At 36.2% G+C, this 24,686-nt stretch overlaps 1 protein-coding gene across 1 annotated transcript in view; it reads left to right on the top strand.

Moving 5' to 3' along the window:
* Positions 1–24,686, top strand: part of CDIN1 (CDAN1 interacting nuclease 1) — a 127,093-nt gene that overhangs the window by 49,713 nt on the left and 52,694 nt on the right. Inside the window, exons 6-10 of the mRNA XM_075712802.1 lie at positions 4,297–4,376; positions 4,736–4,785; positions 7,619–7,686; positions 12,789–12,854; positions 17,025–17,130. Of these exons, the coding sequence (XP_075568917.1) occupies positions 4,297–4,376; positions 4,736–4,785; positions 7,619–7,686; positions 12,789–12,854; positions 17,025–17,130 (370 nt within the window). The remainder of the gene's footprint in view (positions 1–4,296; positions 4,377–4,735; positions 4,786–7,618; positions 7,687–12,788; positions 12,855–17,024; positions 17,131–24,686) is intronic.

The following is a 24,686-nucleotide window of genomic DNA, read 5'->3' as shown; positions in this document are numbered from 1 at the left end:
CCCTTTTTCCCCTTATAACACAAGAACAGCAAGATGTAAGTTCACAAGGCCATCACAGTAACCTTAATGCTGTACTGCAGCTGTGTTAAAATGTAAATATGAGGTGTTCTTTATCTCCTTTGAACACTATTACATTTACAGAAGGTTTTTTTCTACGTATTTCATTTTCTTAGGTGCACTATGGTTATTTCTGCTAAAGTCTGCAAAAATGTAATTAAATTATTACTTTAATGTTTGGGTAATTGCAATACACGTGGAAGTAATTTGTTCATTTAAAAAAACAGTGTGGTACATCCCACCTTTCTCTACTATATTCAACCAATTATTCAGTCTGACCACAACTAGAAGTAATATAGCAGCTTGAGTAGGAAGAGTAGATGACCTGCTTTTGTTTAAATATTCACCAGTGTCATCTTACTTTTGATTAAGTAAGGAAGAGATCATAGAATCCTAGAATCGTTTAGGTTGGAAAAGACCTTTAAGATCATCCACTCCAACCATTAACCTAACATTACCAAGTCCACCACTAAACCAATTAAGGGTAGAGTAGCAATTTCATGTTTCCTGGCTTGGTGGCTGATTATAATGAAAGTAAAAACTAGGAATCATTAAGGTTGGAAAAGACCTCTAAGATCATCATTCCAATCATCAACCCAACACCACCATGCCCACTAAACCATGTCCCAAAGTTCCACGTCTACCCATTTTTTGAACACCTCCAGGGATGGTGATGCCGCCACCTCTCTGGGCAGCCTCTTCCAATGCTTGACTACCCTTTAAGTGAAGAAATTCTTCCTAATATCCAACCTAAACCTCCCCTGGTGCAGCTTGAGCCCATTTCCTCTTGTCCTATCGCTAACTGCTTGGGAGAAGAGACCAACACCCACCTCACTACAACCTCCTTTCAGGTAGTTGTAGAGACCAATAAGGTCTCCCCTCAGCCTCCTCTTCCCCAGACTAAACAACCCCAGTTCCCTCAGCTGCTCCTCATAAGGCCTGTGCTCCAGACCCTTCACCAGCTTTGTTGCCCTTCTCTGAACATGCTTCAGCACCTCAATGTCTTTCTTGTAGTGAGGGGCCCAAAACTGGACACAGGATTCCAGGTGCGGCCTCACCAGCGCCGAGTACAGGGGGACAATCACCTCCCTGCTCCTGCTGGCCACGCTATTCCTAACACAAGCCAGGATGCTGTTGGCCTTCTTGGCCACCTGGGCACACTGCTGGCTCATGTTCAGCTGGCTGTCAACCCACACCCCCAGGTCCTTTTTGGCCAGGCAGCTTTCCAGCCACTCTTCCCCAAGCCTGTAGCGTTGCATGGGGTTGTTGTGACCCAAGTGCAGGACCCGGCACTTGGCCTTGTTGAACCTCATACAGTTGGCCTCGGCCCATCGGTCCAGCCTGTCCAGGTCCCTCTGCAGGGCCATCCTACCCTCCAGCAGATCGACACTCCCACCCAGTTTGGTGTCATCTGCAAACTTACTGAGGGCGCACTCAATCCCCTCATCCAGATCATTGATAAAGATATTAAACAAGGCTGGCCCCAAAACAGAGCCCTGGGGAACACCGCTCGTGACTGGCCGCCAACTGGACTTAACTCCATTCACCACTACTCTCTTGGCTCGGCCACCCAACCAGTTTTTTACCCAGCAAAGAGTACACCCGTCCAAGCCATGAGCTGCCAGCTTCCCTAGGAGAATGCTATGGGAGACTGTGTCAAAGGCTTTGCTGAAGTCCAGGTAGATGACGTCCACAGCCTTTCCCTCCTCCACCAGGCAGGTCACCAGGTCATAGAAGGAGATCGGGTTGGTCAAGCAGGACCTGCCTTTCATGAACCCAATGATCTATGCATGAACCCAAAAGACCTATGCAAGGATAGTGTTTCAGTAAACTTTCTGACTGGCATTATTGTCCACACAAAAACCTTAGCACTTCCATGTTCTGTTCTGTTCTGGTTTTTACACAATCAGCCTGTTGGTATGCTGCCACCATAGTAACTGGCTTTCTGAAAAAAGAATTACAGTTGAAGATACCTTATTTTAGCTGCATAGGTAATACAAAATTAACAATATGCAGGCTTTTTTTTTTAATTTTGCAGGATATTACATAAACAGATAATGTTTATATAAGAAGGAAAGATAATTTATTGAAACCTAATATAGTAGTTGGTTTTGTTTGATGCCTTTTCTTTTAAAGGCTTAATTTATAACCTTGTAGAACCAATATGACATCAGCATAATACAAAATTCAGTATTTCAATTCATTATTACTCTGATATAGGTAAAGAATAGAATGTCTGGTAACTTCAACTGAGAAACTGACGTTGACAGTCTCAGAAATAGAGGAAATTTATTTTGCACCTGTAGCTCATTACTCAAAGTAGTGTCCAGTTAAACATTTCCCTAATGTGAATCTGTGGGGTTATTCTCATTTTTGATCAGTCATAAAATAGCTTAATTTTTTCATAATCAATTCATGATACTTAAATCAGTAGCCCTTCAAAACAGTGAATTCTACTCAATCTTCCTCAGTTATACTCTTCATTATTCTACCATTCTATCAACCTCTCTGTTGGCAGACTGTTACTTGTGTATTATTCCTGCCTACTACAAAATTGTTACTATTTTAATTTTTCATGTTAATAAATACATGCACTGCCTTCTGGTTCACATTTTCAAAGGTTTTATGCTGTGTACAAAACACATTTTTAACAGTGTACAAAAGCTAAAGTAAAATGCCTATTTATTCTTACTATTCGCTTATAAAAGTAATGCTTATTTCATATGAGATGAATAAGATACAAATATGTAATATGGTATGATGCATCTGGAATTGTTTTCGCTTAGTATATCATTCTGTTTAAAAACATTTACACAGACTTTTGCTCCTGCCTGTGATTATGCTATTCTTTGTAGCTCTTGCAAAGCCTTTAAACTCATTTTGGGTTCTATATTCCTGTGCATTAGGGTGTAGTTTTCTAAACAAAATATTTTCGTGAAAATACTACTTTCAACTGAATGTGATGCTTTTAGGAGACAACATTTGGGAAGAAGATTAAAATGACAGTCTCCTTTACTTTCAGCAGAGCATTTACACACGTTCATTAATAGTAGTGGCATTGCTGCTTATATGGCAGATTCCTTCATGTCACAGGTTCCAGGAATGCTTTTCACAGTGTCATCTGAGGCTTTCGATTCAATCACTGAAGAAAGCAACGGAGCTTTGGCCCTGAGTTTGGGTAAAATGGATGAAGAACAGGAAAAGAGTAGTTTTTCACTTTGTTTACACGACTGAAGCACACACAGGTTAAAGGAATTTGCCTGAAGTCACTCAGGAAATCTTTGGCAAAGCAGGGAACCTTGCTGGTCTCAAGCCTGGTCTACACTTAAGGATTCAATGGTATAACTATACCACCAGCTGAACTCTATCAGCAGTTGTTCCCAGGAAGGAGGCAGCTTGTGCTGGAGTGGGGTCTTTTCTCTGAGACATTGTGAAATGAAATGTTTGATGTTTTTAGAAGGCATTTTTCTAGAATAAAGTCTTTCCACTACTATTAGTAATTAACTGGTATATGCAACTACCCAGATTAAGCATCTGGAGAGATGCCAGTGCAAGGACTGTATTTGAAAATAAACTACAGGCATCTCCTGATTTATGTTATTTTTTTCATTGTAGTATCAATATCACTGAATAAAAGACTCATAAATAGTCCTAAATTCACTTCCGATTTCTCTTGTGTCTTAGATTTATACATTTGAAAATAGCAGAAAGCCTTTTGCCAGCTTTTAAATACAGTCAAATAAATGTGTCAACACTAAATAAGTAAATAAATAAATTTGAAAACTACTAAACTGGAGTCATCAAATCTATAAAGTGTTTAAGATTGTTGAGACCAAACATTTTTTTAAAGGCTGTTTCGACTTTTCAAATATCTTCTTCCTTAAGTTCTCATAGGGTATGGAGGTTATTTTGAGTTACATTTTCTTTATACTAAGCGGTTTCCTTAGGAGCTGCATGATGCTTCTGAAGCACAACCTGTCCAGTGAAACTGAGTAGGTAAACAAGGCCCTGCTTTCACCCTGTGCTAATAAAATCCTTTAGTGTTTCAAGACTTTTCGAGGTAATCGTATCAGAATGGGTAAGTAGCTATGAATTTATAGGTTTGTAGTTGCTGGTTGGATGATTTTCAAAATTATCAACATTATCAATATTTTCCTTATAAAAGTATGTCTGTCTTCCTGCCAAGTGGATAACTGAGCTAACAGGGTTTTTGTATGTTTTTATTCTTTATTTCTCTAGCCTCCAAAACTCTTATAAATAGTATGCTACGGGACCCTTCTCAGATTCCAGATGGAGTTCTAGCAAATCAAGTCTATCAGGTATTAATCACAGTTGTCTTTTCTTTTTTGTCTTTTTTTTTTTTTTCCTGTGGCAATGTTGTTATCTGCCTAGCAGAGTAAAAGATTTTAAACCTCATTTAATTACTGTCATCGTAAACTATCAGTGAGGTCAGGGTGCACCATAAATGGCAATGCAATATTTGTGAGGGGAGCATTTCACTTTTTAATAGCTTGCTTTTATAGTGAATAAAAACATGCATTTTTTTTTTCTGTGATTAAATCTGAAGAGCATCTGATAGCCTTTTTGAAGAAAAGTAATTACTGTTTTTAAGGTACTGTTTAACTATAATGGTTTTGTAGTGGCCCATCACTATACTACTTCTCTTATTTGTCTGCAGTGTACTGTGAATGACTGTTGTTATGGACCACTGGTGGACTGCATCAAACAGTATCCTTTCCCATAAAATTTTAGGTGCACAATTGACGAGCTTAGACTGTGTGGAAGAGATGTGTCTAGCTTTAACCTGACATAAAGTTCTGCTTCACAAAACACGTTTCATACTCCTCTGGTTTACATTCAATCAGCTAGAGGGTCACTGCAGACCTTTCTCTTATACTGTTTAACAAAAATCAGATGGACCACAGGAAGTTGTCAGTTTGGTGGCTACACATTCATATGCCTGATTGAACCTCTTTGGTTTTGATTAGTTGAAATGCATGTCTGGTTTTCTATTAAAACTAGTTGACCATGCTTTGAGCGGTGGAGTTGGACTAGATGACCTCTGGAGATACCTTCCAATCTCAACTATTATGTGATTAAATTAATAAGTTGCATAGATAGTGTTCAACATTATGGCATTGCTTTGTTACAAATATGAGTTTTAATTGGAATGTTTTCAAGCTTAATTCAGGTGTGATTCACCAATTAGTATTTTTAAACTCGTATCTGACATTCCAGTGCAGTTCTTTTACTTTCTCTTCTTCTTAAAGGAGATGAGGCTAGCTATAAAAAAAACCCTATGTAGTATGAATTTTAAGGGATTTGGTTTTTTGTAGCGTTGAAATGGTTAATTTGAGATCCTCAGTATCCAGTGAGAATACTGGGGGAACTCCACACAGGACTGACTATTCCAGACTAAGATTATAATTTGTTATGAATGATCGCTGCAACCCCAAATCTGTTTTAATAAAGTCCTGAATGAGTAGCTCTTCTGTTTCGGTCTATCAAAGGAACAATTTCAAAATCATGGCCCACTATTACCGAGCAGGCTAGAAAAGCAATTCCTTCCCAAGCCCTAGAGAATCCTTGCATGCAGTATGGGGGAAGATCTTGATTTCACTGTACAGTTGCAGGATAGGAAAGCTACAGTGATGTTTAGTTATGCATGAGAAACAACACTTTTGTAGTTGTGATACATGTGGTGGTCACCCCTTAAAAATACATTCTTTCCACTAGAAATACTTGCCTGGTGTCTTCTACAGACTCAGCCCTGCTCCCGTTAACTTTAACATCAGCAAGGTAGAGTTCTATTTGTATTTGTATTTTGTGGTTTTAATCATAATTTTAAGTATTCATTGAGACTATCTTCAACATTAAACACAGCTCTCTGAAAGCAGATTAATCTAATAAGTTACACTTTTTAAAAGGTTGTTCATCATTAATTTTCATATCCAGAATTTTAAGATTAATATTTTGTTGATGAACAATCTGGCTATAGTCTTTTGCAAGTGTCATGTTTAAAAGTAATAATAACACATATGTAGAATTATGAACAGTTTATAAAAATAACTTGCCTGCAGTCTAAAAAAGTCTTTTCTATCCTCTTCAGATTCTGGTTCAAGTGAAGTTATTGAATACACAGTGACATCAGTGAGAATAATGAGGAGTTTTTCAATTCCATTTTGGTACAGAAAAGTTTAATGCTAAGCTGCACGAGTGCATTATCTGCAAGTATGTTGCTGAATTAGATGTTAATTTTGAGGTGCATAAAATAGTTAAAAATCAATTTAAAGTTAAGGTTTTAAAAGCATAATGTCTTCTGAAGGATTGCATATTGATTTTAAATATAACTATCTAATTGTATATGCATGGACTAAAGTATGAAGTCAACCTCTTTGTAAATGCCAAGAGGCTATTTTTCAGTAATAGTTCAGATGCTTACGGGAAACTAGGCTGCTAGATTGCATGAGTAGAAAATGGCTTGTGAGGTTATTTACAAGTTTTGCCCCATGGTCATTGCCATACATCAATAACAGGTATTATTATAGACTAAGTCTAAGTGTTTCTGCTTATGGTGCATTATAAATTCTGTTTGCAGTATTTTTCTTACATTTTTGCTGTTCTTCATTTGCCCCTTTTGTTCTGTAACTGCTAGTAGAGTTTAACATAATATATAGTTTCAATTGATAAAAACTGTCTATGTATGAAATGATTCCGTACAATTAGGTTTTTTGCTGTTCAGCATGAAGTGTTGATATAAATTAAGTAATTGACTCTAATGGTAAGGTGATCTGTAGTTTAAGTTTTCAGAAGTTATTCTAAACAGAATTAGGAACTTAACTATTTTTAATGTAAGATCCTTTATCGTGATGTTCCATAAGCTTCTTCTTAAAAGCTTCCACAATAGAACTTTGACCTCCAGAAGGATACAGTAAAAATATTTGATGTGGTGACATTTTTACATACTGCTCAGAATAGCGCATTGGATCAACAGGCTGTCAGTGAAGTGAAAAGGACTTCACTATAAAATATTATTTCATCCTTACCTGACATTAGTTCATGCTTCTGAAAAATCAATTAAAAGGATGTTTTTTTACAGTAAGATGTTTCAGATGGATGTGTGCCTATCCATTCCAAAATACAAAGAAAGAAAGTTTATTTCATTCTTTGCTGAATTAAAGAATTGATACACTAGTCAGTAAAAAGGAACTTAAAAGGTATTTAACGACATGTTTTAAGCTCACATTTTCTTTTAAATTTGAAGGGAAATAAAGGAAGAATGGAAGTATTACCCTTATTTTTACTGAGTAAATATGGTCTAATGGGTCTTAATTTTGTAAAATGTATGCTGATGATACAGTAGTCTGATCTTCACAACGTGCTAAATGCCTCTGAAAATCCCTGTAAGGAATTTCAAAACTTAGAGTTCAAATCAGTGATCACTTCTGAAATGCAGATGAAAGCCAATAAATTTTATAATTGATTACTTTTACCTATGATGTTTTTCTGAAGTTGGTTCTTTTCCAAAGTAATCTTCCATTTCTTAACCTAAAGCTATCAGTGCTATTGGGCATGAGCACGAAGTCTTGCTGCGAGAAATGCTCTTGGAAAAAAATCTCTCTTTCATAGGTAAGAATCTGTAGTAGAGGCTAGCCAGTGAATCCTTAACTTCAAAGGTTTCAGTGACTGTTTACTTAAGAAAAAAATAAGCCTCAACGCTCATTGTATTAGGTAGTAAAGGAAGAGTAAAAAATGATTGATGCTGTACATGTTATCTTTTATTGATTTAGAACTGAGCAGGAACTCAGTTACCTAATACCCTATATATACAGCACATGCACAGGCTTGCAATTAATATTTTATAGAATAAGTAGTTGAAAAAAATGCTTTAATATCTGCTGCAGTATTACTTTTGGTGTCATGAGATATTAGCCGTAATCTGGGCCTTATGAGACTTAGGAGGAAGCATAAGAAATATTAGCTTCAAAATGCTTTATGTATTAAAGAACTGCTAGAGGATTCACTCATTTAGCTTTCTGTGCAGTTTCTGCTGAATTTTTGCCCCCTGCCTCCCAACCAATGCAATCCCTATATTTAAAGTTATTTTAAGGATTAATTAGTTAGGAAGTTATTTTCATTTTTTTCTTTTAGCCTGCACAACGTTTCTTGTATATGAGTGCCATTAAAACAATTAGTGTTTAAAGCATCTTTTCTCTTATTGTGATAATAAACTTAACAATGACTTCTTAAATCTTGGATTCCTTATGTGATGAGACAATAACAAAGTGAAATGCTGTCTTTTGTTAATGGTTGAGTGTTGTACTAAATTTGTGTGATCAGGGAATTTTGCTGGTTTTACCAGAAACTATGATCTCTCCTAAAGCTAGATTCAGGTTAAGATTTTGGAAACCTTAAACAAATTTAAGAAATTAGAAAAAATATTAAGGTTTTTAAAAGATTTGTCCATATGATCAGGGAACAGAGTTAGTGTGCTCTTTTAAAGAAAAATGAAAAAAAGACAGGAATAATTGTTGCATACAAACTTGCAAATGACACTGTGAAAATGTGAGGAGGTAGTTTTTCCTACTTGGCTATAAGAGCAGAGATAGAGGTAATAGGCTTAAGCTGTAATTGCAGAGATGATGTTAAGTTAAAATCCTAAACAGTTTTAGGAACAATAAGTATAAAACAAGCTGCCAGGGAAGGTTACAGAATCACCTTCAATGAAAAATTCAAGGCTAGACTTGACACTCATCCATCAAAGCTGGTAATGAAATCAATCCTGTCACGATACAAGGGAATGGACTAGATGACTCACTAATGGATCCTCAACCCAACGATTATAATTTTACTTGGCTTGCGCAAGCTCGTGTAGTACACAGATCAGATTTAAATTTTAATGTTTTGTGACCTTGGATAAGCATGAATTTTGTCTTTACAAATAAGATCTAAGAAATTTGTGCTGTCAAATGGAAATATCTAGAATGGGTTAACTCATTAGAATATAGAGATATAAATGAGAGAGCTTAATTTATTGTTTACATTTTATGTATACTGAAGTATTGTTTAGTCATGATTTAAGATATGTTAAGTGGTTGTATTTATTATTTCTGTGCATTGCATGTGTCTCTAAGGTTCTAGGTGTGATTTTTTTAGAAAAGAAAGAAAAAAAGCTTTTCCTAAGTATCTGCAAGATGAAGCCTACTGAACCCCTTGCAATAAAGTCTTTCTGAAAAATTAGTTCCAAAACTGCTTGAAGAAAACCTCAGGAAAACAGAAGAGATGACAGTATTTCCAATAGGTCAACAAATTCAGGTTTTGTTAGGCTATGAGTAAGACTGCATTCCAGTTTTGAATATCGCTTATGACTTAGATAGCCGTACTCGCAATTCCATTACTTTTTAAGACGTGTTAAAGAAACAGAATTCTTGCAGTTTCCATGTCAGTGTACTATTCCAGCGTACTATTCTTCAACAATAGTAAGTTTTTTGTATCAGCTATGTTCACCTGGGCAACAGAGAGTCTGCTACAGGAGAAGAAAGCACAGTCAAAGGACACAGTGAATATAAATTGCCCCAGTATAGTCTTGGAGCATGAAACAGCTTTTCAGGTCCGGGATGTAATTTGTCTGTTTCTAGAGCAGTTAGCTTTCAAAGCCTACAGATCAGAAGTAACGCCTTCAGATTCACCCAGAAATTGATTGGAAACCTATGCAAACTAATGGGGTTTGCATTGTATTAATCTGCCGTTCATGAGAAGCACATCATATACCACGTCCTCTCTTCAGCAAAAACACAGCTCTCAAGTCTTTATCACTTTGCCTGAGATTAAAGTGATCAATGGAAGCATTCTCTCAAACCAGGATAACAGCTTCACTTGCCATACTGAAATGCCAGGAATGTCTAGGTTCTATATAGGATCTTTATTTTTTTATATCTTTGCCTGAATATATTAGGAAAGATTTAGCTATAATGGGAAGGTTCTGACCTTCGTCTGGAATCTTATAGTCCTTTGGTTCCCACCATGATGTCCCTCAGTAGTAGCCTGGATGTAAATCATGAACCTGATCGGTGTTTTCTGCTGTAATCTTAAATTTGCAGTTGCTGCTCATTCATGCACCAACAGAATAATGTTTGGTTTCTTTGTTATATCCAGAGGCTAGTATAAGAACAACGATGTGTTAAATGGTTATGATTGAGTGTGACGTTATGGTAAAGATGAAGCTCCAGTTTTGTTGGAAATCTAAATTAATGGGGAATCTGTAGAATAGCTACTTATTAGGGCTGTTTCAATATAATTTTCAAATCTGAGGATGCATAAATGTAACTGTCAAAGCTGCTGTGGCTGGCTTTCAAGCAGTTGTTAAATTGTTCTCTTCATCTGTGCAAGAGCTAAAAGATCTTTTAAGGTGCAGAATGCTACCTCTAGCTTCTGGACCAATGTGAAACATACCTACACTGAAAAGCTAGAACTTCTTTTCTTTATTTTTTTGTTTTGGTTTTTGGTTTAAAAAAGAAAGTTTATGGTGATTATGGGGAGTTTCTGTAATTATTTTTCTTTTTTTTCCCCAAAGTTATAAAGCTTCAAATACTTGAAGAAAGAGTAATATATAATTATTCTCCTGCACATGATAAACAACTCACATCAATAATAAATGTGGTTTTTAACGTATTTTCCAATGTTTATCATAATAAAAATGTTAGGAGAAACCAAGTGAAAACATTCAGAAACAGATTTAAAACAAAATGCATGTTCTTTTTCAAGCCATGCATTAGTGTCAAATGATTTTTAAAGTAATTGGACATCCTTGAAAAAAGAGTCTGCTGAAGAATATTAAAAGTAACGCTGATGCAAACTCCAGTTCAGAAACCTGCCAAGTTGACCCATCAGGAAATGTTTTTACATCTGTCCTGGTTTTCAGTGGGTTTTTTTAAGGTAAATTTCCCTGAATTGGTGATACTAGCATTTGTTAGATGTGATAGAAAAGACTGAACTTTCTGTTGCCATTTGTGCGTTCTTAAATAATGAAAATTTCAGCTGGGACATCCTGTTGTCTTTTCTAGACTGTTCTAAACAATTAAGAGCAGGTTACAGTTAAATAGAGTTGCGTAAAATTGGATTATTCTTTATTTTTATCAAGATTAAGAGATTACTTAGAACATAATTCATTTTTATGTTATGGCATAAAACTCTCTATTTGTAGGTTCTGTTAAATGAAAACCTTGTTAATCTAAAAATCTTTTATCCATATACCTGAAGATCTTTGAAAAAATAGCCAACAGCCAAGTTTGTCTCCAAATCCTAGAAAAGTTTAATAGCTGATTAGGTGATGTAATGAAGTGTTGCATTGCAAAGACTTGTATTTACAATATAGGGTGCTTACAGTGAAGAAATACTCTCAAATTTCAAAAGAAAATCAAAAAGAATACTTTGAAAAAGAATAAACAGCTTTTGCAGTTTACACATAAGAGAATGTATAACTTTCCAAAATTACTCCTGTTGCGCTTTCAGTATTAGTTCACTATAGAAAAAGAAATACTTCAGAGTTATACTCTTCAATGAGAAAGAGGAGTAAAGTTTGCTTTAGGGACTTTTAAAATATTTTGATTTCTAAGAGTGTATGTTTTTCTTGTCATTAAAATGTTACTTGGACTCAAACTGCTGACCTTTCAGGATATGCACAAACTATTCTAAAACTGAGTTCTGAACATTGGCCATGAAACTACTGTCCTAACCTGATAAATGGATTGGAAATAAGCTACCCAACAGTGAGAATGGACCATTAATTCTAATCAAAGGTGATGTAGAAAGGCGAATGGGATGCATGACAATGTCAACAGCCCAGTAGGTGTTAAGGGGCTACACACTCTTACTTGTTACTAGGTAGTGCCATTAGTTGAGCTTGGGTGAAGACAGAAAGCCATGCCTGGAATTGAATGACCAGGTCACTCCAAATTCTAATGGAGAAATGGTGTTTCAGAAATACCAATGTAATGGTATCGGAAATCAAGGACAATAGTTTAGAAAATACTAAGGGCTTGCTTTGGGCTTTTTTTTTTTTTTTTTAAAGGAAGCATCTTTTGTCTTTTGCAGTTTTATCTTGCTCACTCATTATTGTTTCTTGAAATATTCAGCTCTAATATTTGTAAGCAGTAGAGTTGTATAGTTAATGCTAACAGAATTTCTGAATCTTTGTATGTTCTGAAATTGGATAAATACTGTAGAATGCTGAATGCAAGAGAAACTAAAATAGTGGCTTCTCTCTCCTTTAATAAATTTCTAGAAGAGAAGGATTTTCCTGTTCTTTTTTTAACAACCTTATGCTAACATTAAAATAAAACCAAGAGGGCAGCTACAATATATCTACATTTGTGGTGCTGGTAGGATTAATCTTAACAGCTTCCTAATGTGGGGAGACTCTTATTTCAATCAGCGAATATACCTCTTTATTTTGAATATTTGGGGGTTATAAAATACTGTATGACAGCTTGAATTAATGATGTTTATAATGAAGACATAAAAATGCAGGGATGACAAAGAAGCATTTTTATATCCATGCTTCAGGTTTTCTACGAAGGTTCATTTAATCTGACACAGCGTTGCATGCATAAGAAAGATATGTATGACTGCATTAGTAATTCCTGCACTCTTATTTAAAATAAAATTAATTATACTGCTGTCTACTTAATAGAATAGTTTTATAAACGATAGTTCTTATTCTCTATGTATAGCTGAAGATCAGCTTCGTGCAAAGGGTTATGACAAAACACCAGACTTTATTTTAGAAGTGCCAGTGGGTAAGTCTTTTAAAAGAATTTTTATTATTTTGTGGAGAAGTGTTCATGCTAAAATATTATGGCTACTTTAAGTGAAGTATATTATAGGATACTACAAATTAGTCTCTCTCTTCAGTAGTTACCCAATAATTTTAAGAACTTCTAGTTTTGGTCAGAAGGGGTTTTGGTCATAAGTAGTATTACTCAGTGTTTCCTCTTTGGTCTCTGGATGTTTTTGTCTCATTATCACAAAAAGAAAAAACAAAAAAACAGGCAATGATAAGAACATCCAAATCCTTACTCCCTCTAACCTGCTCTGCCCACTGTCTTTATGAACTGAACTCTGAAATACCTATGATTGTCTTAAACTTCTAGACCCAATCAGTTCAAAGCAGTCTTAAGAGGATTACCATTACACCTATAAGTCATTGCGTAAAGGTTTGTCATTGTGCAGTTATTCTTTCGCCATCACTTTGCATCTAAATACAACTCTGCAGTTCTCTACTGTTTTTTAAAAGCAGGCATAGCAAGAACCAAGGAGTAAAAGTATGTATAAAGGTCATGTCAAATTTCATCTACATTTTCTGGTCTTGAGGCCATGTAAGAAGGTAATCAGATGACCTGGTGGCTGGGCCATGGAAGAAAAAAAAAATCCGTATTGTCCAAGTGTAAAGGATTATTAATCACTTTTTGTAAATTGACTCATGCCAAAAGACTTCTGCTTTGCCTCCATAGAACACAGCACCCATCTATGCAGATGCCTACTGTTGTATCTATCAGAGAAAATAAGAATGCTGAAAGCACTGTGTGAAAGTCATATCCGTGACTAGTTTTTTATTCTTCATATTGACAACAGTTGGAATTCTTACTGAGTGTCCTGGTTTCGGCTGGGATAGAGTTAATTTTCTTCCTAGCAGCAGGCATAGTGCTGTGTTTTGGATTTAGTAGGAGAAGAATGTTGATAACATGCTGATGTTTTTAGTTGTTGCTGAGTACTGCTTATGCCAGTCAAGGACTTTTTCAGCTTCCCATGCTCTGCCAGGCGCACAAGAAACTGGGAGGGGGCACAGCCAGAATAGTTGATCCAAACTGACCAAAGGGCTATTCCATACCATATGACGTCATGCTCAGTATATAAACTGGGGGGGGGGTGGCCGGGGAACAGCGATCGCTGCTCGGGAACTGTCTGGGTATCGGTCGGCGGGTGGTGAGCAATTGCATTGTGCATCACTTGCTTCGTGTATCATTATTCTTATTATCATTATTATACTGTTACTATTAGCATTACTATTTTACTTTATTTCAATTATTAAACTGTTCTTATCTCAACCCAGGAGTGTTTCTCACTCTTACTCCTCCGATTCTCTCCCCCATCCCATCGGGGTAGGGGGAGTGAGCGAGCGGCTGCGTGGTGCTTAGTTGCTGGCTGGGGCTAAACCACGACACTGAGATAACTGATTTGTACACTGGTTATAAGGCATTGAGTGTGTACTATAAAATGTCTCACGACTCAGAAGTGCTTGAGATATCATCTTTCAGTAATCTGTTATCCAATAGATAAACAACTATGTATATGAGAGTCTTCTGAAAAGCTTTTGCTTAGTTCAATTGTTTGTATTCTTAATCACATTTCCACAAAAGAAAAATGGTAGTGATGTTAATAAGAGGTTATATGTACAAAGTAAAAATACCTTTGTAACTGAACCAGTCCATATTTGAAATAGTGAGATTTGGCATCCTAATAATCTGCAATTCACTCTTGTCAAGCCACACTTGGAGAGTTTTCAATTAATTTCTACTCCTTCACTTCCATACCTCTTATTTGTGGAGGGTCTCAGGAAGCTACCAAGGACTTGAGGGGATGAGGGAACTACCAAGGACTTGACAGGATGAGGGAACTGTTGTTTTTTATGAAGTCTAAAGTAGCAGGAAAGATGGTGGGATTACAGAATCATAGAATCGCTGATGCTGGAAGTGACCTCTGATGGTCATCTGCTCAAGCAGGGTCACCTGGAGCTGGTTGCCCAGGACTATGTCCAGATGGCTTTTGAATGTTTCCAAGGATGGAGACTCCACAACCTCTCTGGGCAGCCTGTGCCAGTGCTCAGTCACTCTTGCAGTAAAAAAAAGGTTTCTTGATGTTCAGACAGACCTTCCCATGTTTCAGTTTGTGCCCGTTGCCTCTGGTCCTGTCAATGGGCACCACTGAAAAGAGCCTGGGTCCCTCTTCTTAACACCTGCCCTTCAGGTAGTTATATACATTAATAAGATTCCCCAATAGTGTGGACTACAACATACACAATACGTACTTGGTATTAAGATGCTCGCTTTTACATTAGAAACAGATAAGATTATATCCTGGCTATTCAGGAGCCTGCTTAAATGGAAACTAGGAAAGCAACTAGATGGACCTCATTTTTTTAATGCTTGAGAAGGGAAACTGGGAAACACCCAAAAGAATTCCTGGGTTTGTAATACTACCTTATTAGAAAGAAGGTTAAAAATAGCCGCTAATTTGTTTGCATGGATTTGTCTCTAAAAATCAAAATAGTGATAGTGCATTACTTTCTTCAAATTATTTCAGTCAGTTGAGATTGGCAGGAAGTAATTTTCTACCTGCTGTCCGATCTGAACTAATGTATGGCAGTCCTTGCATTCTCTTCACGACTCAGCACATAGCTGGGAAAGGCAAATGTTTCTTAGAAATTGCTTCTCAACTGACTACACAGTTTATGCCTCAGCTATTTTATCTCCTAGGGTCTAAAGGTGTTGGGGGGCTGGGGGGAGGATGTAGTAGTGTAGGCCTACACAATATAGGCCTTTCAGTACTTAAAGGGGGCCTATAAGAAAGATGGGGACAAACTTTTTAGCAGGGCCTGTTGCAATAGGACAAGGGGTGATGGTTTTAAGCTAAAAGAGGGTACATTCAGACTAGATCTAAGGAAGAGATTTTTCACAATGAGGGTTGTGAAACACTGGAACAGGTTGCCCAGAGGGGTGGTAGATGCCCCATCCCTGGAAACATTGAAGGTCAGGTTGGATTGGGCTCTGAGCAGCCTGATCTAGTTGAAGATGTCCCTGTTCATTGCAGGGGGGTTGGACTAGATGACCTCTAAAGGTCCCTTCCAACCCAAAGCATTCTATGATTCTGTTTCTATGGTAAGTTAACTTGGTTACTGATAGCAGGGTAGTGGTGGCATATAGAGCTTAGTGCAGTGACTTCATGAGTTATTTACTCAGATTTCCTGAGTAATTTTACAGTCTGTGGTCAATCATGTGCTGCCATACTCTCTTCTAATCTTTCTGTATTGTGTTTCTGGGTCTGCATGCCCTTTGAGTACCTCATCCCAGGTCACACTTGGGCAAAGACATCATGGCTGTGGATATCATAGGGAACCCAAAATATTACGGAAAAATTTTTCAAGACCTCAATAACGATACCCCACATTACCTTTTTTGAGAAAGAATGATCTTTTAGGGTGATTCTCATGACTTTTTCTGCAAAATGAGGTTGCAAAGTTCAGAGAGGACTTTTACCAAAAAACATAATTTTATTAATATTAGAAATTCACTCCTGCAAGACATGAGGAAAGACACAAACCAAAGCAAATCCCACAGCATTGAAAGAAACAAATTCAAAATCACATTTTTTCACATAAGCCTTCTTATTCCTAACTTCTTTCTGGTGAAGCATTACTGATTTTTCAAAAGTAAGGAAGCGGATATATGTTTGTGATAAACTTTCTTGCCATTCTCACACCTTCCACTCTGGATTGGTGAGAAGTTTCTGGTTTTAGCAGCTTACCTAACTGTTCCTGTTATTCACTGGAAGTTTTCAACTCCCTACCTGACAACTCCTTTCCAGCAAAGTAAGGTTGAAAGTAGGATGCAGTTGTGCCTTAATGTAGTCTCTTTTTCCTTATATTCTGTTTGTGTTAGAATAAATGCAAATATCTAGAACAGGGTATAATAAAACTGAATTTGATATAAATATCCATTAAAATATTTTCTGGTGCTTTTTTTAAAACGTCCTATGTGCATATTTGAAAGATATTTTTACAAATATGTAACTCTGTTGCAAGCATGAATTACGTACTAGGTTGGGGGGTAAATAGGATATTCCCAAACACATTCTTGCCGGCTGTTGAGTTTGATTTTCAGACTTCACTTTATTTTCTGCTGTCACCCTAGCTGTTGAAGGACACATAATTCACTGGATTGAAAGCAAAGCCTCATTTGGTGATGAAAGTAGCCACCAAGCCTACTTGCAGGACCAGTTCTGGAGCTACTGGAACAGGTACATTTCTGTTATTTTTCCTTATAGATAAATAGGACTGCATTTTTAAAAGAAGTTACTGGAAAAAACACTAGTGACTTTTGTATTAAGCCATGTGAACAAAATGCATGTTACTAATCTGCATTTTGAATGTCGTTGATTAATGTATGTCAAATTGGAATGCTGAAATATTTGTGAAAAATTCACATCGTAATTGTTAACATGCAGCAGATATAGATGGTGATTTTACAATGATGCTAGATGACAGAGCAAGTTACTTTGGTACAGAAGTCATATGTCAATTTTTTTAGTACCTGACTTCGAAGGAAGATTTTGCTGTAATGTTTTGTAGTAACTGCAAGGTGCCAAGTTTGTTATAAAATCTTCACGAACCAAGTGGGCTTTGCGTGTAAAGAACTTTATTGCTAATTGTCATTGTATCTAGGACAATACTGTTTCACTAGGGTTTTTTTAATAAAGTTTTTTTTTTTAATGTTATCTACGTTTTAAACAGTAATAACAATTATCTTCAGGCTAAAAAATTTAGTAAATATTTGCAGGAACATAAGGAAGGAAATAAGTTATGTTGGACAGAATTTTTTAACATGTTGATGGTATAAAGATCTTTTAAAGATGGTTAAAATAGTTCTGCTTTATTCTTACAAAAGTTGTTATTGTATATATTTATATATCTTTATATGGTACTGGAGGCCTCCTCACTGGAGGGTTTTTCTTCAGAAAAAAATCCTAAACAAGATGCTTCATCTTCAATTCCATTTTTGTATGTGGTGGAACCCTAAGCAGTGTAGTGAGTAAGTGAGGTAAATGAAAGTTTTAATGAAGGATTTTCAGAAGCATAAATTTAGAAGTCTGCTCAGTGTTCACAAGAGAGAATCAATAAAATCTGAAGGATAGTGGAGAAGATGGCACAAACATGTGAACATACCATGCAACACATAGACAGCATGTGCCAACATCAGAGGCTAGTCTGGTGACCGTTAGTATTTCAGCTGAATATGAGAAAATGCCAAGGTGAAAACAGCCGGTCTTAGCTTGGGAAATACCTTAAAAGCAGATTCTATAGGAGGCAGCAGAGAAAGGGAAACCAAATCATGAGAATAACACCATCAGAGTTTGGAATTATGCTCTGCAGCAACATTTCAAGCATTGGAACAGGCTGCCCAGAGAGGTGGTGGAGTCACCATCCCTGGAAGTGTTCAAAAACGGGTAGACGTGGCACTTTGGGACGTGGTTTAGTCTAGTCTACCCTTAATTGGTTTAGTGTGGACTTGGTAATGTTAGGTTAATGGTTGGACTGGATGATCTTAAAGGTCTTTTCCAACCTAAACGATTCTATTCTATGATTCTAACATTCGTGATTGACATAAGAAGGACCTGCTCTTATTTGACAATCCCAGAAAGCAGTAACTTGGAAAACGTGAATCGAGGTAATGGGAACCTCAAGAATACTGTCAGTTGTTGGATGAAGATACTATACTACAGGAAATTTGTAGAAAAGAATTTGTGGAATATATAACCAGAATACAAGACTTGGAAAGAAATTTGAATACAATATCTAGGCAGATGGTGCGAATGGCAGGAAAGGTGCTGATGCAAATGGTGCTGAACTTGCATACCAGTGTAAATAAGAGGAGACAGAGCAGTTCAGGCTGGGAGGACGCCATTAGATGTACTGGCTGCAATATTTTCTGAGGAGAAAGGATGCGTTGGAAGGGTTCTGTGACGGTACCAGAGAAAAGCAGCTCCAAGAAGTTGATTTTAAATAGGTAACATGAGCATAAAGATACTCACTAATTTGAGATGGGGTGAAAGTTGAGTAGACAAGTAGGATGAAGGCACTGATCCATTTGTTGTTTGCAGTAAAATTGCCATTGCAAAATTGAAGTCATAGTTTCTGTCTGGTTTTTGTGCTGAACAAAATGACTGTCCACGTTTTGGTTTGAGCTACAAAATGTGTAAAACATTTGAGAATAGTGTGTACCATTTGAATCTGATATTTCCAAAAGAAACTTCTCCTGTGCTTTAATCAGGAAACCAAGACATAGTATATGATAAAATTAAAATGAAGTTAGCTAATTAATATTGCAACTTCAAAAATGGAATAGCATCTCTCACTGAGCAGCTAGTCAAGTACCTTTAATGTTACAAAAGCTAGACTGAATTGATATGTGGATCAATAAGACTGTTTTGGAGGTAGTTTTGAGATTTTGCTAAATCTTCTCTTATAGCTGTTCATACTGAAAACAACTACAAAAATTGCTGATTCTTCAATATAGTAACTTTACATTCATATAAAAGAAACTAGAAGTCTCCTTAGTGAGATTTGTTACTCCCTAAATCCAAAATTTAGTGATAGGTTTACTGTGGAAATCAGGCAGATTTCTGTGGGCTTTTTTAAAGAACAAATCCTTTTAGTTTTAATTTTGGTACTGCTTAGGCAAACTAACAGTATCACAACATCTTCTGAAATTAATTCTGAGTTACTGCAGCTTCTAACATGGCAGTTGTGTTAGTGAACACTTGTTAACAGGTTGCATGTAGGTTAGCCAGTTAACTTTCATTGCTCTCTGAAACTATTTATATGAAAAGACACAGGTGTAGCTGCACAAACTAAATCAATTTGGTGTGATTTAATCAGCCTACCCAAGGATCTCTCAAGTAGAGAACCAGCTTCCCAGTCAATTCACTGGACCTGTGTGTCTCCTTTCCTCTTGAAGGAGGAGTCATTTGGAGAAGAAGCATCAGTTCACAGTAGAGATATTATGACACTTCTGCTGATAGCTTAGGGTTTTGTAAACTGGATCTGTTGGCTGATCTTAAAGCTGAAATGAAATTGGAGAGAAAACCTGTAACATTGCCTCTTAGATATGGAGAGAAATTCATGTCTAGATACTTCAAAAGGAATGAAGGTGAGAGGTTTTAGATCTTTTCCATTCAGCTTTTTTATTGTTTCACTGAAAAGCAGGAGCAAGACCAGAAAAGTTTCTAGGGTTTTTTTTCCCCTTACCTGTCATAGATGTAAGTTTAATTCTGCACACAATTTGACTGAAAGCTTTGAACATAGCTGTGGTTTGTTTGCTGTTATGTGTGTATTTCATTAAATCCTGTACTCTGTGCTAACTAAATCTGTGAGTGTCTTAAATTGGTCTGTACTGACAGGAAAGAAATGGCACTTTCTCATTTAACAGAACAGCTCCCTAGATGCAGTCAACCATGTCTGTTCACCTCAGTGCAAAAGAACACCTTTTTATTACTCCAGGTTCTGCAGGGACAGCTTAGCAAGGTTTTTTATGGCTCATACATCAATGGTATTGTTAAGCAATTTTCAGTTGTAATGCTGCACTGCAACCTCATCTTCAAATTAAGCTTCACATTAAAAATGTACAAAGTGTACCTTGTCATCCGGTTTGCACAGTTGTAATATAAGATGCTGTTTAGGTACTGAGGATTTTCAATGATAAAGAAACAGGAAAAGGCAAGTTTCCCATATTCCCAGACTGACTTTGCAGAGTGATGTTTTAGAAAAAAGCTGGTTTATATACTGAACAAACTTAGTATAAAATGATTCATGTACTTAGAGAATCCCTTCCCTCAGTATGTTTGTTCCTTCAGAGTGGTGGCATCCACTGGGCAGACTTTCCACTGCCACTGGGTAAACAAGACAACTGCATGTGCAAAATATAATTGCTTTGTGCACGTGTAGTAGATACCACAGTTTTCATTGTTCATTGGCCTACGTTGGTGTATTCCTTGTAACCATGAGGATAAAAACTGTTGAATAGTCTGTGTGACCAAAGGTAATTTAGAGAGCATGAACAGGAAGTAACACAGATTGTGCTTTAAAACAGGGTCTGAGAATGTGTTGTAAATTATTTTAGGGTTTAAATGAATGCTGCTGTTTCTTTTTTTCCCATAGTGTCTAATTTTATAATTTTTTCTAACTTAAGTTAAAATTGGAGTCCTGGATGTAAAAGTCTGCTAGTCAGAGCTGATAGGCATGACTGCTGTTTTCTAAGAGGCATACAGAGATCAGCAACACACGGTTCAAATAGTAATTAGTGGGTGCACTGTCAGTGACTTGCTGTAAGAAGATACAAACTCAAATACAGCAATTTACATTTTCTATCTTCTGCAAGCCTGGCTAAGGCATATGTACATTCCGGAATGTAATTTCTAGGGAGTCCCAGGAGAAAGCTTGATGCCGTTATTAGCTAAAGAAACTTTACTATATGTGAGGAAGACCGTAGGAAAATGTCATATTTGACACTGATATTAAACTAAAGGTAATTTCACATAGTGAAAGAGAAGCATTTCATCTTCTCTTTGAATAAGAATGATAAGTCATCCCTGTACTAAATTCCTTCCCCCATTTGCTTGTATTCTAAATGTTGTTAGTCCCGTGCTTCTGCTTTTTTGAAAGAATAAATAAAAACAAGCTTCCCATAAATATTTTTAAATAGTAACCACACTTTTTGGAAGCCTAAATTCATGATTAAATGTGTTGTTAAGTAATACATTATGTCTGATCTTGAGACTTCAGTTTATAACTAACAGTCATAGTAAAATTATCAGAGTCCTGTAGATTAAAAAAGGTATTTGTTTCAGATAAATGCAAACAGAAACAATGCAAAGGATTGTATTTCAGTCACAAACACAGCCAATGTGTTCTTAGTGTTTTTTGAGAAGAGTGTTCTGTTCAAATTCATTTGCAGTTGACTAAAGGATGAATCATATGTGAACAAAGGTTGAATCAGAACATCAGAACGATAGACCTTTTTTTCTCTTCAGCTGGTTAAAATGGTTTGACATGTTACTGTGAAGACTTTAAGTAATAATTGTTGTCTGATTGCAGGTGGTAGGGGAAGAGGGAGTTATGCTTTGGGTTTCTGTTCTATAACAAGATCAATATTCTCCAATTGCAAATGGTTTAAAAGTTGTACTGGTGAGTTGAAAGCCAGTGGTACAACAACGTGACTTGGAGGAAACCTTGGGAGTTGCATTTGTCAAGTGGCTAGGAAAACTGTTCATGCATACCCAGTATCCAGAGCTTCATTGGCAGCCCAAACATAAAGAACTGAAAGGTCATTCTTCTTCTTGCAGTATGATGGTTTGCTGACATATTTTGACACACTGGTACAATGCTGAAAGGTTTTGACCTTACTGCAACACTGAGGGACTTAGGGTTTGTTTAGCTATCTAATGCTTGTAAATTTTCACACATGCTGGGTTTTGCTCTGCTCCTTTTTCTCTCCTTCCTGGCTCCACTTGAATTAGTAGATTAATCTTAAACAAAAATGTATATAGATAGAAGAGAGAGTTTGTGATGATTTTGCCACTTAGGACTATATATAGATAAGTTTCATCAAAAATAATTCACTTTTTTAAAATTTGCCATGCCAACTTGCCAACATTAGTAGCACTGAGTAAGATACGTTTGTTTATAGACAAGAAGAGAATCAAAAGCAGTGAAGAGTGCCGTTTTCTGCTGGTTTACTGATCCAGTAGTTTATTTTGTGAAGAAGATAAAATTCTGTGTTATCCTGTGAGATAAACAGAGATATATGTGTATACGCAGCACACATACATACACACACACAGATATATAGGCATACCTCTGCACTTCAGAAATGTTCTAGATACATTTATCTTATTTCCAACAGCATTTGACATGAATTATTGTTATCTTTATTTAATGACACATGAACAGTATAAAAATCAACATGTAGTTTATGAAAACTAAAAATGTTTTTTTTACTTTAGCTCAAAAGTAATGTTTTTAGATTTTAGCAGTCATCCCCTCTTTAACAACGTGATTAAATAACAGAGCATGAAGACGTTTTCCGTTGAGACCGCAGCTTATGCCTAGCATTGCTATAATGTTAATTGTTTGGCTGAGCAATGTGGGTTGTTTTACTTTGTATCAAAACTAATTTTTGTCAAAGCAAAGAAAGAACAGACTGTACTGTATTCATGTTAGCATTTACATTTGAATGATTGATATTAATTAAGGGTATATTTTCATGCATTGTTCTCCTTAGATATTGTATTTAATATGGACATGAAATTGGGATTTTCATTATAATTTAATTCTATTACTTAAGCCTCTTTCGCTGTTAGATTGTTACATTCGCAATTTAAAAAGTAGTAAATGAAGCACTACATAGCTTTATTTAAATTTTCTTTTCCTTATATTTTTCTGTACTGTCTTAAATATTATCATGTCACAGGATACTCATGTCACAGGATACTCATGTAGTGCAGATAGAGCATTTTCAGCTTCCATCCACATTACTGCAAGGCTTCAGCTCCAATTTTCCTGGTATTTCTCATTCAGATTAGACAAGCATCTAAGTTTATGTATGATAAGAGCTGACAGCATAGATCCTGCTATGCTTGCCAAAGGCCTGGTTGCAGACACTCCACTATGTCAAAGAATGTCAACCCCCCACAGACCTTACCTTTCAGAATTCCTTGTAATTTTTAATTGACATTTACATCTGACATTTTCAATGTATTTCTCAGTGTTGAGTCTTTATCTACCTAGTAATAGTTAAAACCAAACCAAAGCAAAAAGAATCCCTTCCTGTAAACTATGATATCATATATTTTTTATTTAACAAGGTCAAGTTGCTGAGCTGAAACTCAAGAATGACCAACTCCCCCTTCCTTCGTGTAATTCTATATTTGCTAGTCTAATCCATTTCAAATGACAATTGGGGAGGGTAGTAGGAGTATAAAGCAAAATTTAACTCTTAGTACAAAGAGTACTTAAAACAAAGCCTAAGTATATTATTATTACTATGCATCATGCACAGAAAGGATACAGAGATTTCAAGGAAATTTTAAGAATCCTAATAGAGACTTTCCATTGAGTCAGGTACTTGAATATTGAAAGTGGTACCTATACCTATATTCATGCAACGTACACATGTAAACAGCATAGTATTGCAAATTAATTGAAGCTGGCAAATATGTAATTTAGCAGCATGTTGCGGTGTGTTGTACTTCCTTGCCTTCAGAAATCTCAAGTTTTCATTTGGTTTAAAATACTAAAAGCCTAATAAATTAGTATGAGCATAATTATCCATCTATTAGAAGTTAGAATGAAGGACTACAGTTGATCATAAATGTCACGAAGCAAAGAAGTAGAAGAAGCATTTTGTCACAAATAATGCTGCTTTTCTTCTAATTAGTGAATTTACATTTTACAAATGAAGGGCAAGATTCAGACAGAAGATAATCTAGTAGCACATCATAGCTTTACTGACCTGTATTTGTATATGCCAAATTTAAGTTAATTAGAAATGTAGATGCTGTTTGTTTTATCTGTCAAAAAGCTCATCTTAAAAAAAAAAATCTAGACACACTTTTTCCCTCAACATTTATCATCTAAATAATAGTCTTGCCAAGATGGCAGCCTCATAATAAACTCTTTTCAGTGGAGTGATGGGTAATGAAGCTTGCTTGTGAAGGCAGCGAAAAATGTTGTCTAGCCAAATGTGTGAATATGATGGCTAGAGAATCAGTGGACTTTCTCAGTCATCAATCTTTTTAGT

Source organism: Pelecanus crispus, chromosome 6 (assembly GCF_030463565.1).
Source record: "Pelecanus crispus isolate bPelCri1 chromosome 6, bPelCri1.pri, whole genome shotgun sequence".
Taxonomy (NCBI): Eukaryota; Metazoa; Chordata; class Aves; order Pelecaniformes; family Pelecanidae; genus Pelecanus; species Pelecanus crispus.
Note: the sequence above shows the minus strand (reverse complement) of the source record. Positions and strands in the feature narration are given on the sequence as shown.